Below are 25170 nucleotides of genomic sequence, written 5' to 3' on the forward strand. Positions count from 1 at the left end.
TAGCTACAGCTTTGTTCCTTATTTTTGGTATTTATCACTGTATTTATTACATTTTGTTAGATACTATTTATTTAGAATTTTTCAGTGCTTTGGTCATTCATATATGTTACCAACATTTATGTAATTAGTCACAGATAATTTTCCAAACGGTAAGTTCCATTAGACTAAATCTTGAGCTTTGCAAATCTCTTGATTTATGTCTTATTTTCAGTGATTTCTAAGTGTGTCCACTGCTATTCATTATTATTATTTGTAGCATCAAATGGGTTAAACTAAATTTACAAACATCTGTAATTTGAAAAGTGAGTATTAACTGCCATCTCATGTCTCAGCCTAGAATCACAGGTTGTTATGAACAACAGATTTATTTTTCAGTGTCTCATGTTTTCAGAAATTGAGTTCAAGGAGGGTGAAACACAGCACTTTGTGGAGATTGAAGTTCTCTTTGATGGAGTAAGGGAGATGAGAGAAGCCTTCACTGTCCACCTGAAGCCTGATGAGAACATGGTTGCAGAAATACAGGTAATAAGTTCATGCAAAGTCCTGAACAACAAAAGCTGCTAAACAGACCTCTTACTTACTTTCTGGCTCATCGTTTTACTCTTCTTTTAAGATTTATTCACACCATCTTGGCTTGTATATTAAAAGACAAAAAGGCCACCCCAGCTGTCACAGTAACACCTAAACAAAACAGTTTATTATCAAGACAATGATGTTGATGGGGCCACAGAGTCAATGAAAGACTGAAGTGTTCAGGGTATCGGTCCAGACATATTCTTCTCATATAATCAGTCTTAGAAACTGATGTCCTCTCAGAAACACTCTCTGGAAATACAACCTCTATATTGTAAAAATAATAATTTCAGATAATTTCAGGCTGTCAAAACCATATTAATATTATTCTTATTGTGTACGATGAAATAGCCACACATTCTTGTTATTTAGCATTGTATCTTGCATACTTTTAATTCAAACAGTATAGTCCTCTGATTTGGCATAAAATGGCATAAAATCCCTGTCTGCTTCATCAGTGTCACACAATATATAGTCTGACTCCAGACAGCCAGACAGAAGAGACATAGCCTTTGCTGATGACAAACACCCCATTTCCACCAGGCATTAAAGCATACATTGCACATAGGGGGTTCTACCAGAATACTGAAGTGATAACAAAAAAAGCTGGGAGACAAAGTTAAAGGTCTGGGATCTTCACTGTTCTGAAAAGAAAAATTTCATTTTGGCTCTTCCTTTTGCACTCTGCAGTGTACTTTCAGTGCCTCAACCCTTTCTCAATAGCTCATCCAGTTGAGGTTTTAGAACTTCTTTTGGAGCAATGTTTCGAAGGCTAGACATGCTCTGATTGATGTCCACCTTGTTTATTTAAATTTTCACAGAGAATTGTTTTTATCTTTTTCATTGTCAGACAGCCAAGGCCATTGTTTACATTGAAGAAATGAACAGCATGGCAGATGTCACCTTTCCCTCTGTCCCTCAAGTTGTATCTCTGTTGATATATGATGATACTTCTAAAGCCAAAGACAGAGCCAGTCCCATTGCTGGCTATCCTGTCATTTGTATCACAGTGAGTATCTCTGTGGAAAAACAGAACAAAATCAGTATATGGATTTTGTTCAGCGGATTTTACACACCCAGTTTCAATCCATATGTTGATGAGTCACACATATTAGTCACACATATTAGTTCAAGCTAGAATTATCCTTAGAGCTAATTCAATTTGTCTGGATAATAAATTTGTTTTCAGGCAGAGTAAAAGCATAGAAAGAAAGATGTTTCATTTGTTCCTCACTAAGAATAGTTCAATATTGATACTCACACTGTGTCTGTGGTTGCATGACCTTAGTATTTCCTGCATTATCCTGCCTTTATTTGTAGAGTTAATATCACTGGAGATAATAGATGAGCCATTGTTTTCAATGAGTGTCATGGACTGTAAAACGAGTGATGAAGGAGTACAGGCTTCTTTCATTTTTCTCACTAGTAGTTTTGCAAGTTTACATAAATATTCATATACCTTGAAGAATGTTTTGTCCATCTTCAATTTCTTTTTCACACATTCCTTTTGCACAGGAATGTCACAAGTTGAATGGTTCTTCTCAATAAAAAAAGAATCAAAGAAAATAAATCTTTAAATGCAAAGTGTATTTGCAGAATTCGATCAAAGGGAGAAGTTAAAATTAAAGTAGTAGATGGGAGTGTAGTTTGTACCTTCATAACTATGCCACATTTTCACCTATAAATCAATTTTAAATAATATATTTTATTTCAGTAAGTATACTTAGATACACACTTTAATCTACCCTAGCAGTGCTAAATACATCACTGTTAAAATAAGGTGATTTCTTATGAGATTTAGTAGGATTGTCAGTTCCATGTTGTTAAGTTTTGTGACTCTTGATGACTTAAAATTCCTTTGCTGTGAAGCACATAAATTCTTAACACATCTGCCTTGTTCTGCAGGCTTGTAATCCTAAGTACGAAGACTTTGACAAGACTGGTTCTATATGTGCCAGTGAGAACATCAATAATACTCTGACACGGTACCGGTGGCTTGTAAGTGCCCCCACTGGCCCCGATGGTGTGACCAGCCCCATGAAGGAGGTTGATTTTGACACCTTCTTCACTTCCTCTAAGATGATTACACTTGACTCCATTTACTTTCAAGCCGGTTCTCGTGTCCAGTGTGCAGCTCGGGCTGTGAATTCGGATGGGAATGAGGGTCTTGAGCTTATGAGCCCTATTGTCACTATTAGCACATCAGAAGGTAAGACATCATCACCTACTGCAAGATTCACAGGTCTCTTTCAGATCCCAAATGCAATCCTAACAAAAGCCGGTTACATGATCACATGTTTTAACATTACCGCGTCAGTTTTTCTTCTGCTCTTTGTAGAGGTGGTGCAAAAACTGTCTTGACACAGCAAACCATTGTATAAAGAAAAAGTTTTTCTTCTCTCCTAATTCTCAACGTCTTTAAATAATAATCCACATAGCAAATTTGTATGTTCATGAGAACAATATATAACAGGCAATGGAATTGGTGAAACCCGGTTTCTGTTGACTTTTGAATTAAACCACAGTAATGATGCAGTACAGTCTCAGCTCCTATTAGACACTGGAGAATCCACATGGTAGTGGCATATGAAAGCCTAGCCAGAAGCACAACCTCATTTGGCATTCAGGCCTCACTGCACACCTGAAAATTGATTTCTTCCTTGACTAAAAACTAAAGCAACTAGGCCCAATAACAGGGCATGGACAAAATTTTACCCTGGTCAAAACATTCATAATTGTTCATCCTTCTTGTTATATGAAACAGACTGGCTTTGTTGTTATAATAATGCATTATTTGGATTAGACTTGACAAATTAGCAGAGCTAATTATCTGAGGCTCAGGACTGAGTTGTCATGCATAAATTACTTCCAGTACCTGAGCTAACTTGTGATGTGGAAGGAAAGAAGTGCAATGATCAAAGCAACCTGCAAAAATCCTGAATATTTTCCACTTCGAAGATGCCTGACCTCCAATACATAGACTGAACTCTCAAAAGGAATTCAGATTGTGCAAAAAAATTTAAAAAGTATTTAGTCTCTTTAGCAATGTTATTTGCATTTGAGGAAAAAAAAAAAAAAAACCACCAACCAGACCAACCTAACAATAAGCTGTCATGTACAGAAAAGAAATTTTGTTTCATCCTGACAGAAGTTTCCTACTTGGAGATGTTGAGCAAGATTGGCTCCTCCAGAGCCAATAAGCTCTCCAAGAGGAGGGCCCTGCCTCCTCTTTTCTTGAAATCCCACAGAAATGGGCAAAGAGAACTGTTTTAACTTTCCATATCTGCTTGTTTCTTACTTAGAGTACCTTGTGATCCTTTGGCCTCTCATGACAAAGTGACCAGAATGCAGACACTACTGCATTGAACTATGCAACAAGGAGTTGTATATATCTCAGATCATATGATTACAAACCTAATTTTCTGGTCCTACAAACTTGGACTAATACTGGAACACATGGAACTTACACTGGAAAGGATTACCAAAATAAGTTACACATTCTCCTTTCTTGGAGAAATCCAAAATTCAAATTAATAAGGCCTTAAGCAACTCAATCCAGCTTTGCAGCTGACTCTATTGTAATCAGAATATTTCTACATATCCTGTGACACAATCTTTCTAACTACACTTTTGTTACTGGTGGATCAGGAGACTGATGAATTTCTGTGAGGGCATATCACTGCATACTCCAATCCAATGCCAAAACCAACTGAACACTTGTTAGGTATCTTCCATAAAACTTAGGATGGTGGGAGGAATTAAAACATGTGCCTCTGAAGACCTCTGTAATAAAGTATGGCACTTGGCACTGGCTTTGCAAGTAAGGTTGAAACATGCGACTGAAAAGACACCGATGCAATATTATCACCTTGTTCTGAAAATGTGATCCAATTGATCAAGTAATCATTTCTGTTTGAATCCTCTTCTGCATAAATTCCTGTTGAAACCTCTGGAAAACACTTCTCAAAGTATTTACCTGTCATTGACAAAAATTTTTGTTGTTTTGGATACCTGTATCGTGGAAGAAAAGTACATCTTAAATAGTGGAAAGAAAAGTACAGATTGTTTCCTATGGACAAAAAGTAAGGTTGCTTTCTCTTTTTGCCATTAGGTCTTTGTCAGCCTCGTATATCAGGAGTAGTTGGAGCAGAGCCATTCTCTGCCAAACTACGCTACACTGGCCCAGAAGATCCTGACTATGCCAACCTCATCAAACTGACAGTCACAATGCCACATATTGACGGTATGAGAAAATCAGCTGTGGAGTTAGGAGAACTTATACAATATGCTGTTATTTGAGCTATTTTATTGGTCAGGTTATTTTAAATAGACAAGTTAATAACATAATCTTCTAACAGTAGGGCCAAAGAAAAATGACGAATTATGAATTAATAAGTGCAGTTTGCAACAAGATCCATAAGATACTGTATTGATACATAGCCTCCAATGTGAAGAATAGCATTTTAAGATTAGCTGCATAATTTACATAAATTGGGCTAGACCTCAGCTTTGTAAAACTCCCTTGAAGTGCATAGAAATACACAGTTTAATTACTATTCACAGTATTTTTTTATTTAATTATATGTTGTATATGAATATTTTAAAATATTAGTATGTTTAGAAATATTTTATTTGTCTTTTCATAGTATACAGACAGTTATCGTGGGTAAAATTCTCATACATACTTACCATATCAACTTCCTTTGTATTCTAAAGGACAGTAATTGGTGTAAGTACAAAATACAAAAGCACTGCATAACATGCTTAGTGTTTGACATAGTCTGGTTAAATTAAGGAGGTCTGACAACTGACATGTAGTGATAGTGCTATAAATTAATGTTTTTAGGCATGCTGCCTGTTATTTCTACAAGAGAGCTCTCCAACTTTGAGCTGACACTGAGCCCTGATGGAACTAGAGTTGGAAACCATAAGTGCTCCAACCTGTTGGATTACACAGAAGTAAAGACCCACCATGGTTTTTTAACTGACGCTACAAAGAATCCAGATGTGATTGGAGAGACCATTCCCTACCAGTACAGCCCAACAATTAGAGGTTTCAATACCTTGCGCTTCTACCGCAACCTGAACCTGGAAGCCTGCTTGTGGGAGTTCATTAGCTACTATGACATGTCTGAGCTCCTCACAGATTGTGGAGGCACCATTGGCACAGATGGACAGGTATGGAACTTGATTTTGTACTGTATTCTTGTAGTAAATTATTTCACTTATAATACATCTGTGCTAGTAGAAATAAGAGAATCATTTGTTCTGAATGAAATTTGTCATGATTTTCACCCAATACAGTTCTGGGGTATTTTTGGGGAAACCAATCCCTTTTTTACTGTATAGTGAGCCAATTTAGTCTTTTCTTAAAATGAAAGCCTTTTGAAGAATTGCTTTTAGCACATAGATAGCACTGGTCTGTTTAATATTCGTTGTGCTATATCTTGAAAATCAGTTTTAAAATATTGTGGGGAGACTCCTGGCTGACAACAAAGGACTGCAGTGTCCCACCAGCCGCTTTGCTTTGCTGATCTCTTGTTCACTGGGTAAGACTACCTGTCAGCACAGACAGCACAGTGCTCTCACATTACCCAGCAGAAAATTACTAGTTCAGGAGTAAAAAAAGCTGCCAATATGGAATGGTTGAAGAACAGAGCTGTGAAACTGGTTGGGGGGTTAAAAGCAAGAGATTGGAGAGAACTTCACGTGTACTTTGGAAAATTATTTCTAGAAATCCATAGTAATGTGGAAAGAAAAGGGTGCAGGATTTCTTCTGGAGCAGTGACAGTGAAATTTATCCTTGGGTCTTCCCTGTATAATTACTATATAAGCCTGTCTGATCCCACTCAGGCTCTGGACTACAGTGGCTGTAACTATGAAGTTTATGTATAGAAAAATATATTTGGGGAATAATCCTACAGGCTGGAGAAGTCTATCCACAGCTAACTCACTGTCCTGGTACACTAGCATTCCTTGTTGAACCACTATGCAAGGAATGAGCCTGCTTTGTGAAATGGACATCATTTCTCTGCTCTTTTTACATTTTGCCAGGAATCCATCTTCTATGAGACCTCAGTAGACTTACATGCACAAATTCTTATTCTTTTAATCCCAAATGGCATAAAGCAGATGTGGAAAGTGTGTCATGGGCCACAGAAATATATAAGCATGTGCAACAACAGAGCTAAAGTCCACCTTACTCCATGGGTGTTCACAGTAATCATACAGTCAGTTTGCTGGACAAGAAATTGCACCAGGATCTCTTTAGCACTTGGTTAACTTCCTAACATTCTGCCCCTCTTAACTAGAGATTATATATTCTAAACCAGAAGACAAGAATAAAATGGAGCTTCTGTCTGTCTCAGATACAAAGGCCTTGATGGATATGTCATCTCACTGCTTTGTCATCAGTTCTGGTTCCTTGTCTGTTACAGAGACCATTTCAAGGTCTCTGCCTTCATGTTGGAAGCTCACTGTCCACGCTCTGCTTAGGCTTGGCCTCTGCTGAGAGCAGATCCTCCTACAGGTGCATTCCACGAGATCTATGAAGCTGTCAGGGGGTAAGGAAAAGCATCCAAATGTGGGATGTAAACCTTACACATTCCCACAAGATAAAAATTACACTAGTCTTCACTGTTCTTAGAATGATTTCATTTCTTCATTTCTTCGACTCATCATTCCTTTGACTATCTCCTTATGCCCAGGCAATATGCAACCACAAATTCTTATTTCCCACACAAAGCAACCATAAGCATACACAACTTGAAGCATCTGTAACTATGAAAGCCACTTCTCCCTCAGTGAAAAGGAAGGAAGACCTAGTATGAATCCATTTAAAATACTTCTGTGTCCTTTAGACAAAAGGTTGAATAGCTGCTTTAGCCAAATATGTATCTAAATAAAACCTATTTATGTCTATGATCATATAAACAGAGGAAAAAATAAGTACCAGTCCAATATTTTAGTAAATTGGAAGAACCTGTTTATTCAGTTTTGGAGGACATGCATAAGTGGCAATGTGGCCAGAGAAGTGAGCTGTACTTTCCTGAGGCTTCAGAAGTATTATGTACTTTATGTAAGTTCCCTCATTTAAAAGCAGAGAGGTATCAACATAAGCTGTGAGAGCCATGAAACTGCAGCTGAAGTCATCCTTTAGTGCCTTCTAGGTTATGGAAAAAAGGTTACAGTATGTTAAGTGAAATATCAAGCTGAATTGCTTCTAGCAGTGAAGCATTTCCCCACAGCCAGTACGTGCTTCACTGCCCTCCCTGTTTTCCCCACCTCCATTTAATTCTTCTCCAGGTTTGGTCTTTATCTTCACATGACCCCTCCAGCTGGGAGGGGAGGCAGTCAGTGCCCTATCTCTGTGGTTGTCACCATTGTTGTTTTTTTCTCCTTCAGTGAACAATTAATAATCCTCTTCTGTGAGCGGAAAGCTGGCGGCTATTTTCACCATTTTTTTTTAGCAGACAAAGGAAGCCTAAATGCTATTATAAAGACAGAACAGATAAATAACAAAAATTCTCTTACCATATCCTGCTACCGCTGCAAATTTAATAACTTGAATTTATCAGATACTTTGGCTAGAACTTTAGGCTCAAAATTTTGTTTCTTGATTCTAGTTCTCCAGTACCTGTATGGTCAAACAAAGACAGCCATGTTGATTGAGACAGAGAGATTTCACACTAAGAATTGGCAATATCTTAAATTATATGGACCTTCACTTCATGGGAGCTCCTGGTTTGGTAGGGGAAGAAGATGAACCTCAGTAATCAAGAAGTGAGGTAGGGGACCTGCAGCTGGTGCAGTTCTTCTGGCACAGCTCCTAGTGTTTGCTGAAGGCTGCAGCTGTCTTGGCCAGTTCCCATGAACTCATGAACTGTCATAATACATACAGAGAAGGTCTTAGTTTTCACTTTTTTTTTTTTTTTTCCTTTGAGGCCTTTTGATTGTGACCCACTCTTTTTCTCAATTATTCTGTGCATGAGCAAACCCTGTGTGAGCTAGATGCAGCACTCCTTTCAGTGTACAGCGTGACGGTTTGTTCCTGGGGTCTGCCCAAATCTGAAAACCCAGGCATTTATGTATCTAAACATGGACTTAGATGTGCAGTTTGAAGAACTTCTACTTAAAATTAGTGATGTGCTCCTCTTTAAATTGATCTAATTAATTTGCATTAGAGTTCTGTCCTTGTCAAAGTTAAGGTCAGCTTTGATGATTAGCAGTTTTCATTAGGACAACCTGCAGTCACAGTCTAAAACTCAGTGTCTATATTTGGATATGTATAGGCCTTAAAAAGGGGGAAAAAGGGGAACTCGCCTGTTTGAGGGCAGTGTTCTGACAAAGGTTGGGCTTTACTTCATGGGGACATTGTGAGAGTCAAGTAGTACAGACATCTCACATTCTCCCAACACAGATTCTAAAACAGTGACAGATATTCAGGAAAGGAAGTGAAAAAATGAGACAGTGAAAACCAAGCAAGTGACCGTACTTTAATGAGGTGTACATTGAAGTACTGGCCTACACTTATTTCATGGAGTGTGAGGTATCATTTGGTCCCTTTTCCTACTGTTATTACTGTTTGCTATAGCCAGGCAGTTTGGCATCTGAAGACTTCTGTGTGGTTCTGGCCAAGTATTTATATATGGATGTTGCTTTCCATAGTTTCAGTCCATTGCCAGACTCTAAATAGGGAAGCAAGGAAATTACCATTCAAATTAATTTTATTAATGACAGCTCATTAATCAAGTCTTTTATAGGAGCAAGAAGGTGAAGAACATGTAGTAAAATACTTGAATGTATAGCTTTATACCTTGAAACTATGGTAATTGAGTATAGCTGAACAGTTAACTTTTTTCTCTTCAAAAACCAGTTATTTTTGGCCCAAACTGAAAATGTCTTTCTTCCAATACATTCAGGTCACATTTATGCTACACATGTTATGGCACTGAGCATTTCAAAATCCCGTCTGCAAACAGGTTTTAAAATCACCCATGTACTGCTGCACCTTATACAAGGCAGCCTGCAGAGGGATTTTATTACACAGAAACAGTATATTTCCAGCTTTGTTGGAACTAGTTTTACCAAAACCGTACTTTAAGATGAAAACTCACCTATTCTGAAAATCTCACTAGATGTTGTAAAATTCAAACATACTGAAATGTCTGTTTTCAGATTTTTATATTCACTTTAGCGACCCCAGTCAAGTTTAAGAAAACTCTGCAACCCATGTTCCCTTGACATGGAACCTCACTAAAAGACAAACATTTTTTTCTCTAGCTGCAAACAGGCATTTAGTAAGCTGTAAAGAAAAAAAAAAAAATCTATAAAGTGAATGTGCCAGCTGTGTAACAAAGTCAGAGGTTACATTTTTTCAAGGGACTGGCATTTCAAGGCTGTATGTATTGCATTCTCTTCTCCATTCAGACTTCTTTAAACAAACCTGCTTTGCATTTCACCTGTGACCTACCTGTCTGAGTGTCTTCTTAGGGCCAAATCTTAGTTTTGCCATTCTGACATTGTATAAACAGTTAATTGATAACACTGTTAAACTTGCGTGACTCAAATTCACAGACATCACAAGTAAATGCAATAGAAAATGAGACCTAGAGTAATTTGGAGAATAAAAATACAATTTTCATGTAAGGCCTGTTTCATTGAGATACACAGAATAAAACACAAACTTGTGTTATTTCTAATGTCTTATTTAATCAGTACTATCAATGTACATATACACACATACACTGACAAGTTCTGCCCTCTGGAAATGTAAGCCAGCTAAATAAAGCATGGTATAAATGTAGAACAGAGTCCATGCACAAACCCTTTATTGAAAATATTTTTATTGTAAATATTCTAAATTGTTATGTGACAGATTCTCAAAATAATTTTGTATTTTACTTAATGAAGTTTGACAGATTGCATCTGAAAGGGGAAGAAAAGAAAAACACGTATAGAAACTCCCATTAATACTGTCTAAGTCTTAAATGGGAATTGTCAGTATTCTAAACCAGACCTTATGATCTGTGATAATTTACCTTACAAAAAAAAAGTATGAAGCTCTATTTATTAGGTCAATGTATAAATCATGTTCTCCTTTCTCACACATGAATTTTGAGGTGCATTGTTTGGTGATTTTTTATCTAAATTTTTCCAGTTATTTTCTGTAAGAGTCTGTTGCCTCCTTGGAACAATTTTTGTCTTCAGATCTGGCATTGTCATGGAGTATGAGACACAATTTCCCCAGTTCATCTGGGATGTAGCTGTAGTCTGTAGTTCTCTCCTGGTATCAGAAGACTAAAATTCATACCCACTTATTATTGTTTAAAATCAATGTTACTGAATGTAATTTTGTCAGTGTAACTGGTAAAATCTCCTGTGCATAGGATTCATGGGTACATAATGCACCTGTCCTGTCTCTCCACAGCAGTTAAACTGATCCTACGCTTACACAGCTCTAAGTCACCCTTTTGGTTTCATCAGTGTCACAATGAGATATAAAATGAACAGCTGGCTACTCCCAATAGGCTTTGAATGAAGTGCTGGAAAAGAAAGATAACTCAGTGGAAAGAATGTTTTCTCATAGTTGTCTAAACAGTGTTATTAGGAGGGCTGGAGAAGTCAAAGTCCTCCATCTGTGTAACACATTCCATCGATTCATTTGGGGATGGGGCAGTACCTGCTCGCTTTGACACAGCTTTCCTCTGCAGTTGACTTCCTCTTTATTTTATTTTTACTGTATCAAAAGGATCCTTTCATATACCATGTCTTGAGATTTTTCTCTTCTGCCTACAGAAGAGTAGATTCCCCCTTGTAGGAATGAGAGGCTCTTAAAAGTTTTCATTTACTGTTAGAGAGAATTATTTATTCAGTAATTCTCCAACTATCAGTGTTGTAGGTTTGCCTACAGACCTCCAGATCCATGAGTGCCTGTGGAAGGGTTTGTGCGCATAAAAACTCAATGAGCTTTTAGCAAGAAGTTCTTCCTCCCCCATCCATGCCATGAATCACACATAAGGGCAGCAGTACTGATGGAAGCACATGAGTACACAAATAAATTCCCAGGCTGATGCAAGCAGCTCTGCTTCCCAGACACCTCTTGCAGGTTTTACTAAAAGGGAAGAACCTTTTAAATTCTACAGTCCTAGAAATGGAGAGATTTCAGATTTCTCCTCAGAGCAGGGGTAATATGTCAAAGGAGTAGTGTTCCTGGCAGACTTGCCCCAGAAGGGATCCTGCTACTAGATTTTGACCGGTGCAAATAAGCTGATGTCTCTAACACTATGGTCTCATCAAATGGAGGCAAGAAAACCCTAAAATGTGGCTTACAAACCTCATTAGGGGATTGCTTTATGTAAAGTACACATGAAGAGCCAATGATGCATTGAAAGCCAAGAAAAGCTTTGTAATGAGGGGTGGGTTTTTTTGGCTTAATGTGTCATAAGGTACTGAGCTAGAAGGAGTTTTGTGGATCACCCTATCCAGGCCTCTGCCTTAAGTCTATATAATGTTGTTCCAACACTAGTAAACTTTATCTAAAACCTAACAGGATTTCATAGCCTCACTATTCTTATGGAGTGCCACCACACTAAGGGCTGGAAACTCTTCTGGTTTCTAGGCTGTATTTGTCATGGCCATCTTATGCCCATTTGTTCCCGTGTCAGCGCTATCTTTCATCATCAGTGGCCCTTCTCTGCACTTAGTGTCCTGATGTATATAGACAGCATTCTTACTCCCTCTCAGCCTTTGTTGTACCGGGCTCAAAAGCACTGCTATTTTAGACTCTTCTCATCAGATAGTTTTGCCATTCCTCTGATTATGTTGATTTCTTTTTCTGAAGTCTACAATGCAAATTAGACTTTTTCAAGCATGGATGATCAAAGCTGCTCCAGATAAGCTCTCACTAGTGCTCTGTATAATGGCATGCGTGCTTCTAATTTCCACCCCATTCCTCAGTTTATCTTGGGATCATAGCACATGGAGAGGGTAGGAAGGTCATAGTTATGATGTGATCAACTCACATAACAAAATTTCTTTACCCTCTATTGTGTCTAATGAATGTCTTTCATTTCTACAGAAATCCCTGTGACTGGTTTCTATTACCTTATACTTTAAGCTATAAGATTTCATTTCACTGCTATTATTCTAATCCTCGAGGTCATTAAATTCTCACTTTGATATTCCAGTCCTCTACTTTATCATTAAGCATTATGTATGCTTCTATTTTAAAAAATAATGGGCATATATTAAATCCTGTTCCACATACTTTTGTATCTTCCTTATAAGCAAACTAAATTTCAGATCTCTGACTTCAGTGTCTAATTCTTACTGTACGGCATGCAGATAGAGAGTAAAAAGGCAGAGAGAAAAGCCAACACAGTTTGTCTGGGATGACCTTACAATAGTACTACATTTTTTATACAATCAAATGTATTCATTCAGTTCTTGATACTGGTCCAGGAAATGACAAATTTTTGAGATTACCCCTGAAACAAAAGCAAACCATAAGACATTTGAGAGCTGCATCATTGCTATATTTTTTTTTAATGGAAGTGAGAATATCATGTTGTTATTTGGAACAATTTAGTGAATCTGTGTCCAAAATAATTGCTCAGATACTCATGCAGGTATCCCAAAGATAAAATTGCAACTGAAACGGTACTAAATAATAATATTTTTGTCTAAACTTTAATTGGTCTTCCAATATACAGATACAACTGGTTTTTTTTGCTTTTCCAAACAGAAGTTCTTGATTTTGTATATGTAAAACCAACAAAGCATTAATATAATCTACAGCTGTAGAATCTCATCTACCAGCCTGTGTTAGTGTTTTATTTTTCAGTGGTGCCAGACTCTTTTCAGTGGTGCCCAGTGACAGGACAAGGAGCAATGGCCATAAACTAAACCAAAAAAACATTCCACCACAGCATGGGAAAGAACATAGAGGGTGACAGAGCAGTGGAACAGGCTGCCCAGTGAGATCATGAAGTCTCCCTTTCTGGAGACATTCAAAACCCATCTGGACATGTTCCTGTGCAACCTGGTCTAGGTGATCCTGCGTGACAGATGGGCTGGACTGCATGATCTCCTGAGGTTCCTTCCACCCCTAAAATTCTTTGATTCTGTGCTACAATGTGTTTCCAAATGACTGCTGTCTAAATGCTAGCATGTATTATGGAATGAGTCAAGCTATGCAAGTCAAAAACACTTTGTTAGCACTGAATGCAAATCAAGGAGAGTGACACGTGAAGGTGAATTGTGGCAACTATAAACATTTGCCTTAATGGAGTCCTTAATTAGGTCAAAGTATTTAGTGAGTGCAAGCAGTAAATTTGTGGTTACATTATATTAGTAAAGGTTCTGTCAGGCATTTCAAAGTGTAAAGCAGTTGTAAGGTGATGGTCATACAGCCCCTTGACTTGCTGCTGGTTGAACTCAGCTTCCTTGTAAATGTCCTTGAATGCTGGGGATTTTTAAAAGTGCAAAACACTCTTTAGAAAGATGTAAGGTAATCAGGGAAGTGTTCAGATGTACAAATTTATATAGGGAATTTCTGTTGGAACTAAATCAGAATTCAACAGCTTTTATGACTTTGAAAAGTTTCCCACTGGGAGATGATCTCAATGTTTTTCCTCCCGTGTATTTCTAAGAAAATCCAGAATGGTCTAAAAGGATCTGGATTGCACATTTCATTCAGAGATATGTGAGTGACAAAGTATTTGTAACCAAACATAAACACAAAGTCTCTTCAGACAGGCTTAGATCCATGTACTGTGTAAGAGCTATCGTAAGAGGTGACAGTTTACTGACACTATTCTTCTTGTCTTTTTTCATTTTATATATATATATATATATATATATATATATATATATATATATAATGTAATTGTAATTCTTTCATAATTACAGCACAATTGTTTGGTACAAGGTATAAAGGCTCTATTTTTAAATCCATATCAGCTTGCATATTATTTTTAGCTCTTCCAGACAGTGAAGAACAGTATGATTTCTGTGTTTGCATGCAGTATGTTAGCTATTATCCATGCACAAAGGAAGAAAGAGTTCCAACAGATAACTAAGTAGAGTCCAAGGACTCAGTTGTGCTATGACATCTGAGCAATTTCAGCATCTTCCAGAAGAGTTTCTTAGTTGATAGTAACAGGAATGTAAGCAAGAGTCAGTTAAGGCATAACCATAGAACAAATGCAAAAGCATATTTGAAAAATTTCTAAAGCTTAAATTTGTAGCTGTGTTGTTTATGTACTAAGAAAATCTGAACAAAAATGGTAAGTCAAAATTGAGTGGGTTATGTTTTATCAGTTTGAAGTACAAAGATGAAACTTGAAGGGATATAAGCTCAGCTGAAAACCACTGAAACATGGTTTTGCACTTCATCTGTAATTTACAAAAAGAGAGAATTTGAGTCACAGTATTAATTTCAAGTTATGTCTTCCCTTTCTTCTGCATTTGCCTTGCCTGTGCGATGCTGCCATTCATGATCACTAACCCTAATATACAATTCTGGTTTTTATAGGTTCTCAACCTAGTGCAGTCCTATGTCACACTGAGAGTCCCTTTGTACGTCTCTTATGTTTTCCACTCTCCAGTGGGTGTCGGGGGCTGGCAGCATTTCGACCTGCAGTCAGAGCTCCGGCTGACTTTTGTGTATGACACTGCCATCCTGTGGAAGGATGGGATCGGTAGCCCACCTGAAGCAGAGCTCCAAGGTGGGTGTTGTGTTTTTTGCCATAGAACTCATGCTCTGTTATTAGGAGTGTGGTTTGCACACAGTAGGATGGTTTTTTCAATCATTCCAATACTAAAACAAAATTTAATATTTTCATTTATTATCAATTGCAATCTGTCATTTCCTAGCACTCTCAGGTGTCTGCTGGAGTGTTTATGAAAATCATGTAAAGTTTACATCAGTCTTTTACTGCAAAGACAGACAATTGTATTGTTATATTTGAATTACATGTACAAAATTTAAAACATTTATATCTACTCGGAACTTCAGGGTACATAATGTAACCAAATTCTGTTAGCACACAAGATATTTGCACTTTAATGAAAATAATAGAAGCTTTTCTGTGATGCCATTTTTTTCTCACTATGAATGGCCAGTTTCATAAACTTTTGATATTTTAAAAATGTTAGCATTCAAAAGAAACAGAACTATATAATGGGGGCCTTTCCTCTGTGTGAGAGTAGTAAATTCTAAGACATTCTACAATATGTCAAATACTGTCAGTAAATGTTTGTGAGTATAACTCACAAATGTTTGTGAGTCAACAAGTAAAAATCTATCACTGCAGAATTTGTCTTTTAAAAAGTTAATTTATTTCTTACAAATAGTAACATACAGATGTATGTGCAAGATTAAAATATATAGTTACACCTGTGTGCTGCATTGTTCTTTTTATGCAAATTTACTTAATATTTCCCAGCATTACATTTCAGATGTTTCCCATCTCTCTCAACCTAAATAGAATACAGGTACCAGCTGTAATTATGTACATACACAATTTCAGGGCTCCTGGGAACCTAAAATCACTTTTTGCTTCTGCTAACTCTGTATATGAACTACAGAAATCATTGCTGTTCCATTCCTGTCCTTATGTTAAGAGCAGGAAATGAGGAGCAGCAAGGGGAATCTGCAGTGCATGAAGAATGAAGCAGATGTCATGCCATGCCTAAAGAATAAGCCACATGTCACAGATCATGTGATGTGCTAGTCACCAAATAACAATCAAATCTAATCCTCTGTCTCAGCAGTTACATGGTGCATCTATGCCACCATTTCCCATCTTTAATTTTTTTATTTCTCTGTTTAAGAAGCCAATGGCCACATTTTTGGAGGTGCTGAACATTTTCGGTTTCCTTTGAAAACAACCGGTACAAAACAGCCCTCAACATATCCCAGTGTTACTTAGGTAGTATTTTTTCAGCAGTTGTTTTTCTGGGAAAGGAGATGTTAACTGGTTTCCAGTTTCTTTCCATACCTCTCAATTCATATAATTGTGCTACAAAAATTCTAAGTAACACTGCAAAGCAGTCAAGGTCTTCTAAAGCCCAAATTCATAAATGAATATATAGTTATTTTTATGAAATAACAAGAAATATGATTGGTACAGATGATTTTGTATAGGTGGTATACATTCACACTAGTGTGTTAGATTTCTAGCACATTCATAGGGGAACATTCATGTTTCCTTCTTTTTCCTGGCAAGCAGAATGGTGATACATCACAGGCTGTTTGTAAGGGAGCATTGGAGGAAATGCCTGAACTCTAAAGCTTTGCAGAACTCCAGAGAAAAAGGGTCATGGCTGCAAGGTACAGAAGTAAACCACTTCTGATGTGTAAATAAGATCTTGTAATCTGAAATTAGAATACATAAGGCCTGTGTTTTGTGCCAAATTCATGCCAAAAATTGCCAGCAATGCAAAACCTGTCAGAAGGAGTTTCACAGATTGCAGCACCCTAGAGCAGATTGCTGTGGAAGTCACAACCAGCTGCTCCAACTGATGCTGATTGTTGCTGCCTTGGCACAGTAGGCACGGAGGCACTGATAAAGGGCATCTCTGAAGCAGCCTTCATTGGTAGGAGTCAGCTTGAATACTTGGTGAAAATAAAAGTCTTCATACTGCAGATCCCCCTGGCAGCTGACCATGCTGCCTGAACCTGAGCACAAACTGCTGGGTGGATTTTCCTCAGCCTGCCAGTGCAGCTGTGTGAGTCCATGGTTACATGTAAAGTCATAGCTTTGCAGGGAAGTTCCTTATATGCTTTGGAAGCTGCATCACATCCTAAAATCTCAAGGTCTCACTGCGTAAGTTCTTGTTTGAGAAGAATCTGGAGTCAACCCAAAAATACCCGCAGGCTCTCCCAAACACGTGACATGGCAAGGGTAGATAAAAGAGTGGGTCTGGTGTTTCACAGGAGTTTGATTTCTTTGTCACCTGCAAGTGGAACACACTTGTTAATTGGTTTTTGCTGGCAGGGTCCCTGTTCCCGACCAGCATGCGCATCAGTGAAGAGGGACGCTTGGTTGTCAACTTCAAGACTGAAGCCCGGTTTCATGGTCTGTTTGTTATGTCCCATCCTGGTAAGTGTAACGTACCCTTTAGCAGCACTACAGAAATAAAGACATCTTTCCCAAATTTGATACTATTCTCTTTTTTTCTGCTTCTGATAGCTGATTTTTTTCTTTTTTGAGATACTATGCTCTTCAGATACAGATTTTTCCTCTGCTTGAGATTTCTTATTTTCATTGATGACTGTATTCAATTGTCAAACTTGTTGAAATATACATTAATCTGATGGAAGGCAAATATTTGCACTGGATCAAGAGCCTGATTTATGAAGGATGAAGATCTAGGCCATTGTGTCCATTAGGAATCTGTAGATATATGTTTTTAACCCCATAGTTATAATTACTATTTACTTACATTTCCCTAGGAAATTAAAATTTAAAAATTTCTTTTCTAACTTGAAGCTTTTCTAGGATATTTAGACCTTTTTCAGAGAGCAAGAAAAGGCCTTGTGTGAGCATTGTATCATTCTGTTAATAGAACACTCTCACTGACATTCAATTAGTCATTGCTGAGGACTTGTTCCTGCAATTTAATCTGTTTAAACCCCACTGCCTTTATTCAGAGTAATTACAGGTGTAAGATGCAGTCTATAGACATAAATCTGAACATGAATGCCAGCCATGGAAAAGAAAATCTAACTAAATTAAATCTGCAGAACAACAGTGAGAAGAGAAAAAAAAATAGGAAATCTCTTCTTGTTTAACTCAGGTGTTTTTAACCCATAAAACTCCTTCATGGTGCTTCTACTTTTTCTCAGCTGTCCTCTAGTGCGTTTAGTTTTGCCTATAGGCAGAGACAAGTTTCAAATAGAAGGGATTATAGATCTCTGCCATTCCACTCTCACTGTTTTTACTGTCTCTTAAATTTATTCTTCATACAGTTCTCGTGTACAAAAGCAGCTGCTCAATAGACACTTAAACAAGAATCGAGGAGGCCCATCTGAGCTGACTGTAATTTATTTTAGTTTCAGTTAAAACCCAGTGCCCTGTGAAGGTATTAACATCATCTATGGCATTATGGTTTATGAATCATTGAGAATGTTTTCCAGGCTCTGAGAGTTTGCAATGAAACACTAAAGGTGACAAATCTCTCTTTGTCATGCTTCTAGCTTCATCTCTAACTTCCATGGTTATGTCAGCTGACCACCCGGGCCTCACTTTTAGCCTCAGCCTCATCCGAAGTGAGCCAACCTACAACCTGCCAGTCCAGCAGTGGAGCTTCCTTTCAGACTTTGCGGTAAAACCTCACCCTCACTAAGTCCTCTACTGCCCCAGCCTGTTAGCTGGGATGTTGGTGGTACAGCTCCCTCTCTCTCTGTGTCCAGGTTCGAGACTATTCTGGAATGTACACAGTGAAGCTGATAGCCTGCACCACTGCCCCACATCAGGAGTACAGCCTGCCAGTGATCTGCAATCCTAGAGAGCCCATCACTTTTGATCTGGACATCAGATTCCAGCAGGTACCATTCCAATGACATCTTTGTCATGTTTCCCTTCTAATTTGATTCCCATTTGTTGGTCTTGTAATAATAGTACTAGAAACTGAATTTCTTGCTAATAAAGAAGGCATTCCTAAATTGGTGGGAGAGCACATACTCCTTTCCTGCTAAATAACCATTGGTTTAGGGGAAGGTTACTGTGATGCAATAGTAACATTTGGGAATTCTTTTTTTGTCTGTTAGGTTTGGTAGTAAATAGTTTTATCAGGCAATTAGGAAAATATAAAACTATTATCAGAAGGTTTTCATCTGACACAAAATCAGAGTTAGGTTTCTGGTATTAAAAATCTCCAGAGGAAGATTTATTCAGTCCTAAGATAAAACTTCTCTCACTGACTGTAGAGGGAAGTGTAGATAGGCAACACTGGTAAAATGCTTAGCTTTAAAACTCACAGAAGTGACCAAAACAAATCTGATCCTTAGCAATATGGATCATATGGAAACATATGGTAACAGGCACACAGCATACCTTTCACAAAGCCCAACTCTGAAGCTTTGTGGCTGGGAAAAAATTATGGAGAAATGGATTCTGCTGTAGAAAACATTGATTAAAAAAAAAAAAAAAAAAATTGGGGTCATGTTGGATAGTTAAGAGAACATAAACTGCCAGCTTTCCAGGTTATCAAAAGGGCTACTGTGACCTTGGAATGTGTAAGGAGGAAGTTATATAATTTCTGTTATTTGGAGCCAATACAGCTAATACTGGAACAGTGTGGCTGTGGTTTCATGCTCATTAATAGTATAGATTATGCTATTGAATCATCTTACAGAATAAATCCATATCAGTCAGGGGTACACAATCACTTTTCTGTTGACTTAGCCAGAGTACACAAGGGAATGTATGCAGTCTTTATGCTTTCATTTGGCTTTGTGCCACCAATGGGAGAACAGATGATTCCTGAAAGGGCATTAAGTCCTGGCAAAGAAGAGAGATGATACATGATCTGATGTGAAACCTGCCTTCTCAGAGTTAACCACATTTCAACATTTTGGAGAAGTTTGAATGGAATGGGTAAGGGGAATTTATACTAGTTCAGCACTTCAACTTTTGTCTGGCACTTCTACTCTACTTCTAGGGACTCTAAAGCAAACCATAGCAGTGCTAAACCAGTGCTAAACTTGTTCCTGATCCTAGTATAAACAAGAAGATGTTGATATTTCAAAGAAAGGTCAAAAGATGTGCAAAAATCATTGCAAAATGGGCAAAGTAGTCTAGGAAGAGACCTAACTCTTACCTGGAAGTAGCCTAAATGTAAAAGCTATGACTAAGAATTAGAACTGCCTTGGCATAAATAAATGGACAGTGTAGGGGTTATTATATCAGATAAGACAGGGGAAGTTAGGTATGGAAGTTTCATGTACATCAATTCAAAATATGCATAAGGTGCAAAGTTGCAACAACATAACAGACTGTGGCCAGCTAAACTCCCATCACCAACAATTTTCAAAGACCAGCTCTTTTTCTTGAGATACTCATAATAAAAGAGGCTTGGGCTTTCTGTGGCCCACGATAATTTTTCCATCTGATCACAGATTGAAACACATGTCCCAAAGCAAGTCCCAAAAAAGCAGCAGTACAATAGCACAAATTCAGTAGGCAGTACCGAGCACTTAACCTCTACGATTTTTTAGTCATTCTGCAAAACTGAATAAGCATTGGTATCCACTCTTTTACAAATAAGAAAATAAATACTGGAGGATCAGACTGAAGGATGCTAGTCCACATACTAGGGAACACCTGATACCTTGCACAAGCCCACTGCATCCAGTCCTCTGGTGCCCAGTGCTAGAAAGACATGACCTGTTAGAGGGGGTCAGAGGAGAACCAGAAAAATGGTCAAAGGGCTGAAACATCTCCCCTGTGAAGAAAGGCTGATTTGGGGTTGTTCAGCCTGAAGAAGAGAAAGAGCTAAGGAGACCTTATTGTGGCCTTCCAACATATAAACAGGGCTTATAAGAAAGACTTTTTACCAAGGGCTGCAGTGACAGGGTAAGGGGAAACTGAAAGAGGGAAAGAGGGTATATTAAGATTGGATGAAAAGAAGACACTTTTTACAATAAGGGCAGTGAGGCACTGTCACAGATTACCCAGAGAAGCTGTGAATGTCCCATCTCTGACTGTATTAAAGGCCAGGTTGGATGGGGCTCTGAGCAACCTGGTCTAGTGGAAGGTGTCCATGCCCATGGCAGAGAGGTTGGGTGAGATGATCTTTAAATGTGCCCTCCAACCCAAACCACACTGTGACTCCCTGAAATCAGCGAGTGTATGTGTCACAACTGGACCAAAATTACTTTTGACTGCAAAATCTAATGATAAAATGATGAGGCAGGACAAGAGTTGTGTCCCACAATTCTTAATGCTCTATCTCCATACTGAATTACCTTCTTGGTCTTTTTAATATGAGCCTTTTCATTTCCTTGGAAACTTTTTCTTCTAATTTCCTTCACAATTGTTTTCATTGGTCACAAGTGAGGAACCATTTTAAGAATCAAGAAGAAAATATATTTGATGTTTTCCCGCTGGTTCAACATTTCCTTTTTTAACATGTATCACCTGCATATCTCCATGGCCCCTGAGGAGTGAAGCTGCTGGCCTGGAACTCTAGTAAGGATTGTATTAACACCAGCTTACTCTAGGATTCCCTGAAAAAGAATAATATTCAGCCTCCAAGCTTCACTTTATCCCAATCCTTTCAGCATCTCCTTTCTTTCAGTGTGTTTGAGTATTTCCTGACATAAGCCCTTCCATACTCAGCATACTTGTTGCCTTGGGATGGACCAATCTCAAGAGTGCTCTGTTCCTTGAGGTACCAAGTATTACATGGGCTTTGATCCCATGGATGATCTGCAGTGTCCCCACATCATCCATATGCAAAGTTGATGGACGTGGCAAATAGGCAGAATAAATTGACAGTTATTCTTCTCACCCAGAAGATCCTCACTGATTGTTTTTTAAGAACTCTTATATAAAATTCCCATGACAGTAATTACACTTAAACTACTGTCATAAATAACACAACTGGAAAACAGTTGTGCTTATCAAGTATTTGTGGAACTACAACCCAATGGCCTATTTTCCAGGCATTTAAAAAGAAGCATTCCAAGGGAATGGAACTTTTTACTTTTTTTTTTTTTTTTTTTTTTTGCAAAGGCTATGATGGTAGGGCTCCATTTATAAAAGGTTTGAGCTGTACATTCTTCTTGCCAGATTCTGTTGTGAAGTGGACCCTTGTCCATGAGCCAGAAAGAATGTTTTCTTTGTTGTTTTCTTTCCTTCCTGTCCACACACTAATACATATATATACATAAATATACATATATATGTTAGCTTTTCTTATTATTTTAGTGTCCTCTTGTTATTTTTCTTTTTTCTTTTCCGGATATATGTGTCTTCCACATTATTTCCTCAGGTACTTGCATCTTTTTGAACTTTAGGCTCCCCCAGTTCTTCTATTCACTGTATAATTTCCCTTTTATTATGCCATGTCCCTTTATAGTTTGCCTTCTTTCTTGTTTTATGGTCCCATGAAAAACTGATGCTGATAGTATTGATTAATTTTATACTTTTCATGTAATCAAGGAAGAACCATAGATAAGTGTGCCAAATATATAAAGAGAAATAGTAGCATAAAAATATAAATAGTAGCATAAAATATGTTCAAATGGTTTGCTGCATTTTCACATGCATGATCTGATATATCCTGCAGCACATTAGAATAACTGATACTTGCAAATAAATCTTCAGTAATGTGTGCTTTCAAATATTGACAGAGGATCAGAAGCAGAGGTGGGAGTTGTGTGTAAGAATGAAAATGGGATAGAGAAAACAGGCTGTGATAAGTCAGAGACTAGTTTTTGAGGGAAAAAATTTACTCATATTACCCCCACACATAAGTTGCCCTGGACACCTCCTTAGCTGAGATTTGGAAAAATGGTTGGAAGAAACAAACTTAGAATACTATCAAATATCACAGAGGCAGATAATCCAAAGGTTGTTTGCATATAAAATACATAGCAATATATGTCTAGTACCAGGAGATCTTTTGATTAAACTATACTATTGCATATGGATGTGCAGAGCTGTTAAGTAATATACCTTGGGAGAAGATCATGCTTTGTTTTAACAGTTAAGGAGTTTAAGATCATGCTATGTTTTTTTCATTAAAAGGTCTTGTTGAAGAGCCTTATGCTTTTGTGGTTTTAGGTCAGTGACCCAGTGGCTGCTGAGTTCAGCTTGAACACCCAGATGTTCCTGCTCTCCAAAAAGACGCTGTGGCTGTCTGATGGCTCAATGGGCTTTGGGCAGGAAAGTGACGTTGCTTTCTCAGAAGGTATAATTGTGCATTGTTCATGCACATTTAATTTGTGTTCCACACTGTCAGGATCCTGTTTCTGTCAAAACAAGACAGGAGTAAGGGTTTTGTGCTTGTTGCGCTGAGCTTCTTGACAAGGCTTTATTAGCTCAGCCTCAGAGCTGTGCTAAATGTTCCAGTCTAATTGGATGTGAACTGTGTGCACTGTTTGCAGGGGATGTCATATACGGTCGAGTGATGGTGGATCCAGTGCAGAATTTGGGTGATTCCTTCTACTGTACCATCGAGAAGGTCTTCCTGTGCACAGGAGCTGATGGATATGTACCCAAATATAATCCATCCAACACTGAATATGGGTGCCTTGCTGATTCTCCATCCCTTCTGTACAGGTTTAAGATTGTGGTAAGTGCTCTAATTCTGGGAGGATGCATAGATATGTATTTTAATTTTTTTTTTCTAACTTGTCTTTTATCCAAAACCCAACTGCTTTTTAAAATGTTCTCAACACCACCAAATTTTTGACTCGAGCTCCAGGCTAACATGAACTGATGGAGGCAGTATCTTGCCTTTTCCCTCCTGGTTCTATTCTTTATCTTTCTGGGAACTACCTTCAGTAAGAGTTTGACCTAAGTTAGAATCCCAAGATAGGTTTTTTCTCTGCATTGTCTGTATTCATGGACCATAGAGAGAATTTCAGGAAACATGCAAGTGAAAGATTGTAATTTGTTTCATGTTTAGCCACCCAAAATCTAGTGCATACTGCAAAGTTAGTCATCCAGGTTGCCTCTGTAGTCCATAGGGAATGAGAACATACCTCTAAAGCTGGCTTGGATGATCTAATTTCCTTCCTGAAGATAACTATAGGGTAATCCCAGGTAACTACAGACCTGATGCCCAACTTTTAGAGTTAACTTTATGATGATTATATAATAAGCTGAACAAATTTATCTTACTGTCTGTTAATGAAATGAAATGTAGCTTCTTTAGACTGGGAAATAGACTTCTTACTTTCATTTCAGACCATATTTATATATCTTTTTTTTTTATTTAAGAAGTGTAGCTATGGTTGTTCACTAGTGTTTTCCCCTTTTATTCCAGAAAGGCACAAGATTAAATAGAAGTTAATACAAGTCAGATGGGACCACAACTACTTCTCATGTCTTTTCTCCTGTAGTAGTATTGCCCTAGACTGCATAAAACAGCATGTTTAAACTACACAATACATTACCAATACTAAAACTGTTTTTCCTCAAAGAAATAAATCTGTTTTACAAAATTTTTTTTGTCTCCGTGCAGGACAAAGCTCAGCCAGAGACACAAGCCACAAGCTTTGGAAATGTACTTTTTAATGCAAAACTTGCAATAGACGATCCCGAAGCAATTCCATTAGTTAAACAGCCAGGCTCTGATGGATTCAAAGTAGACTCAACTCCTCTGTTTCAGGTATGATTTCTGTAGCTTAGTAGCAAGAGTACTGACCCAAGGACGAAAAACTTGCACAAGTATTGTTGTTAACTGTAAGTCCAATTGAAACCAACAGAAAGATTTATTCTGATTCCAGTGATAATCAAACACAATTATAGATGCTTAGAAACTTGTAGATATAAAATCTGGAACACTTATTAAAGTGTTTCTGTTGGGATACTCTTGCTTTTCTCTTGTATAATTCCACAGGCTAACCAGAAGTTA

General features: G+C 37.8%; 1 protein-coding gene across 1 annotated transcript in view; it reads left to right on the forward strand.

The window, feature by feature from the left end:
- Nucleotides 1-25170, forward strand: part of FREM2 (FRAS1 related extracellular matrix 2) — a 119075-nt gene that overhangs the window by 91449 nt on the left and 2456 nt on the right. The window contains exons 12-23 of the mRNA XM_053936480.1: nucleotides 392-522; nucleotides 1424-1582; nucleotides 2479-2782; nucleotides 4685-4816; nucleotides 5420-5751; nucleotides 15110-15302; nucleotides 17577-17681; nucleotides 18779-18906; nucleotides 18995-19129; nucleotides 23373-23499; nucleotides 23696-23883; nucleotides 24778-24924. Of these exons, the coding sequence (XP_053792455.1) occupies nucleotides 392-522; nucleotides 1424-1582; nucleotides 2479-2782; nucleotides 4685-4816; nucleotides 5420-5751; nucleotides 15110-15302; nucleotides 17577-17681; nucleotides 18779-18906; nucleotides 18995-19129; nucleotides 23373-23499; nucleotides 23696-23883; nucleotides 24778-24924 (2081 nt within the window). The remainder of the gene's footprint in view (nucleotides 1-391; nucleotides 523-1423; nucleotides 1583-2478; nucleotides 2783-4684; nucleotides 4817-5419; nucleotides 5752-15109; nucleotides 15303-17576; nucleotides 17682-18778; nucleotides 18907-18994; nucleotides 19130-23372; nucleotides 23500-23695; nucleotides 23884-24777; nucleotides 24925-25170) is intronic.

Source organism: Vidua chalybeata, chromosome 2 (genome assembly GCF_026979565.1).
Source record: "Vidua chalybeata isolate OUT-0048 chromosome 2, bVidCha1 merged haplotype, whole genome shotgun sequence".
Taxonomy (NCBI): Eukaryota; Metazoa; Chordata; class Aves; order Passeriformes; family Viduidae; genus Vidua; species Vidua chalybeata.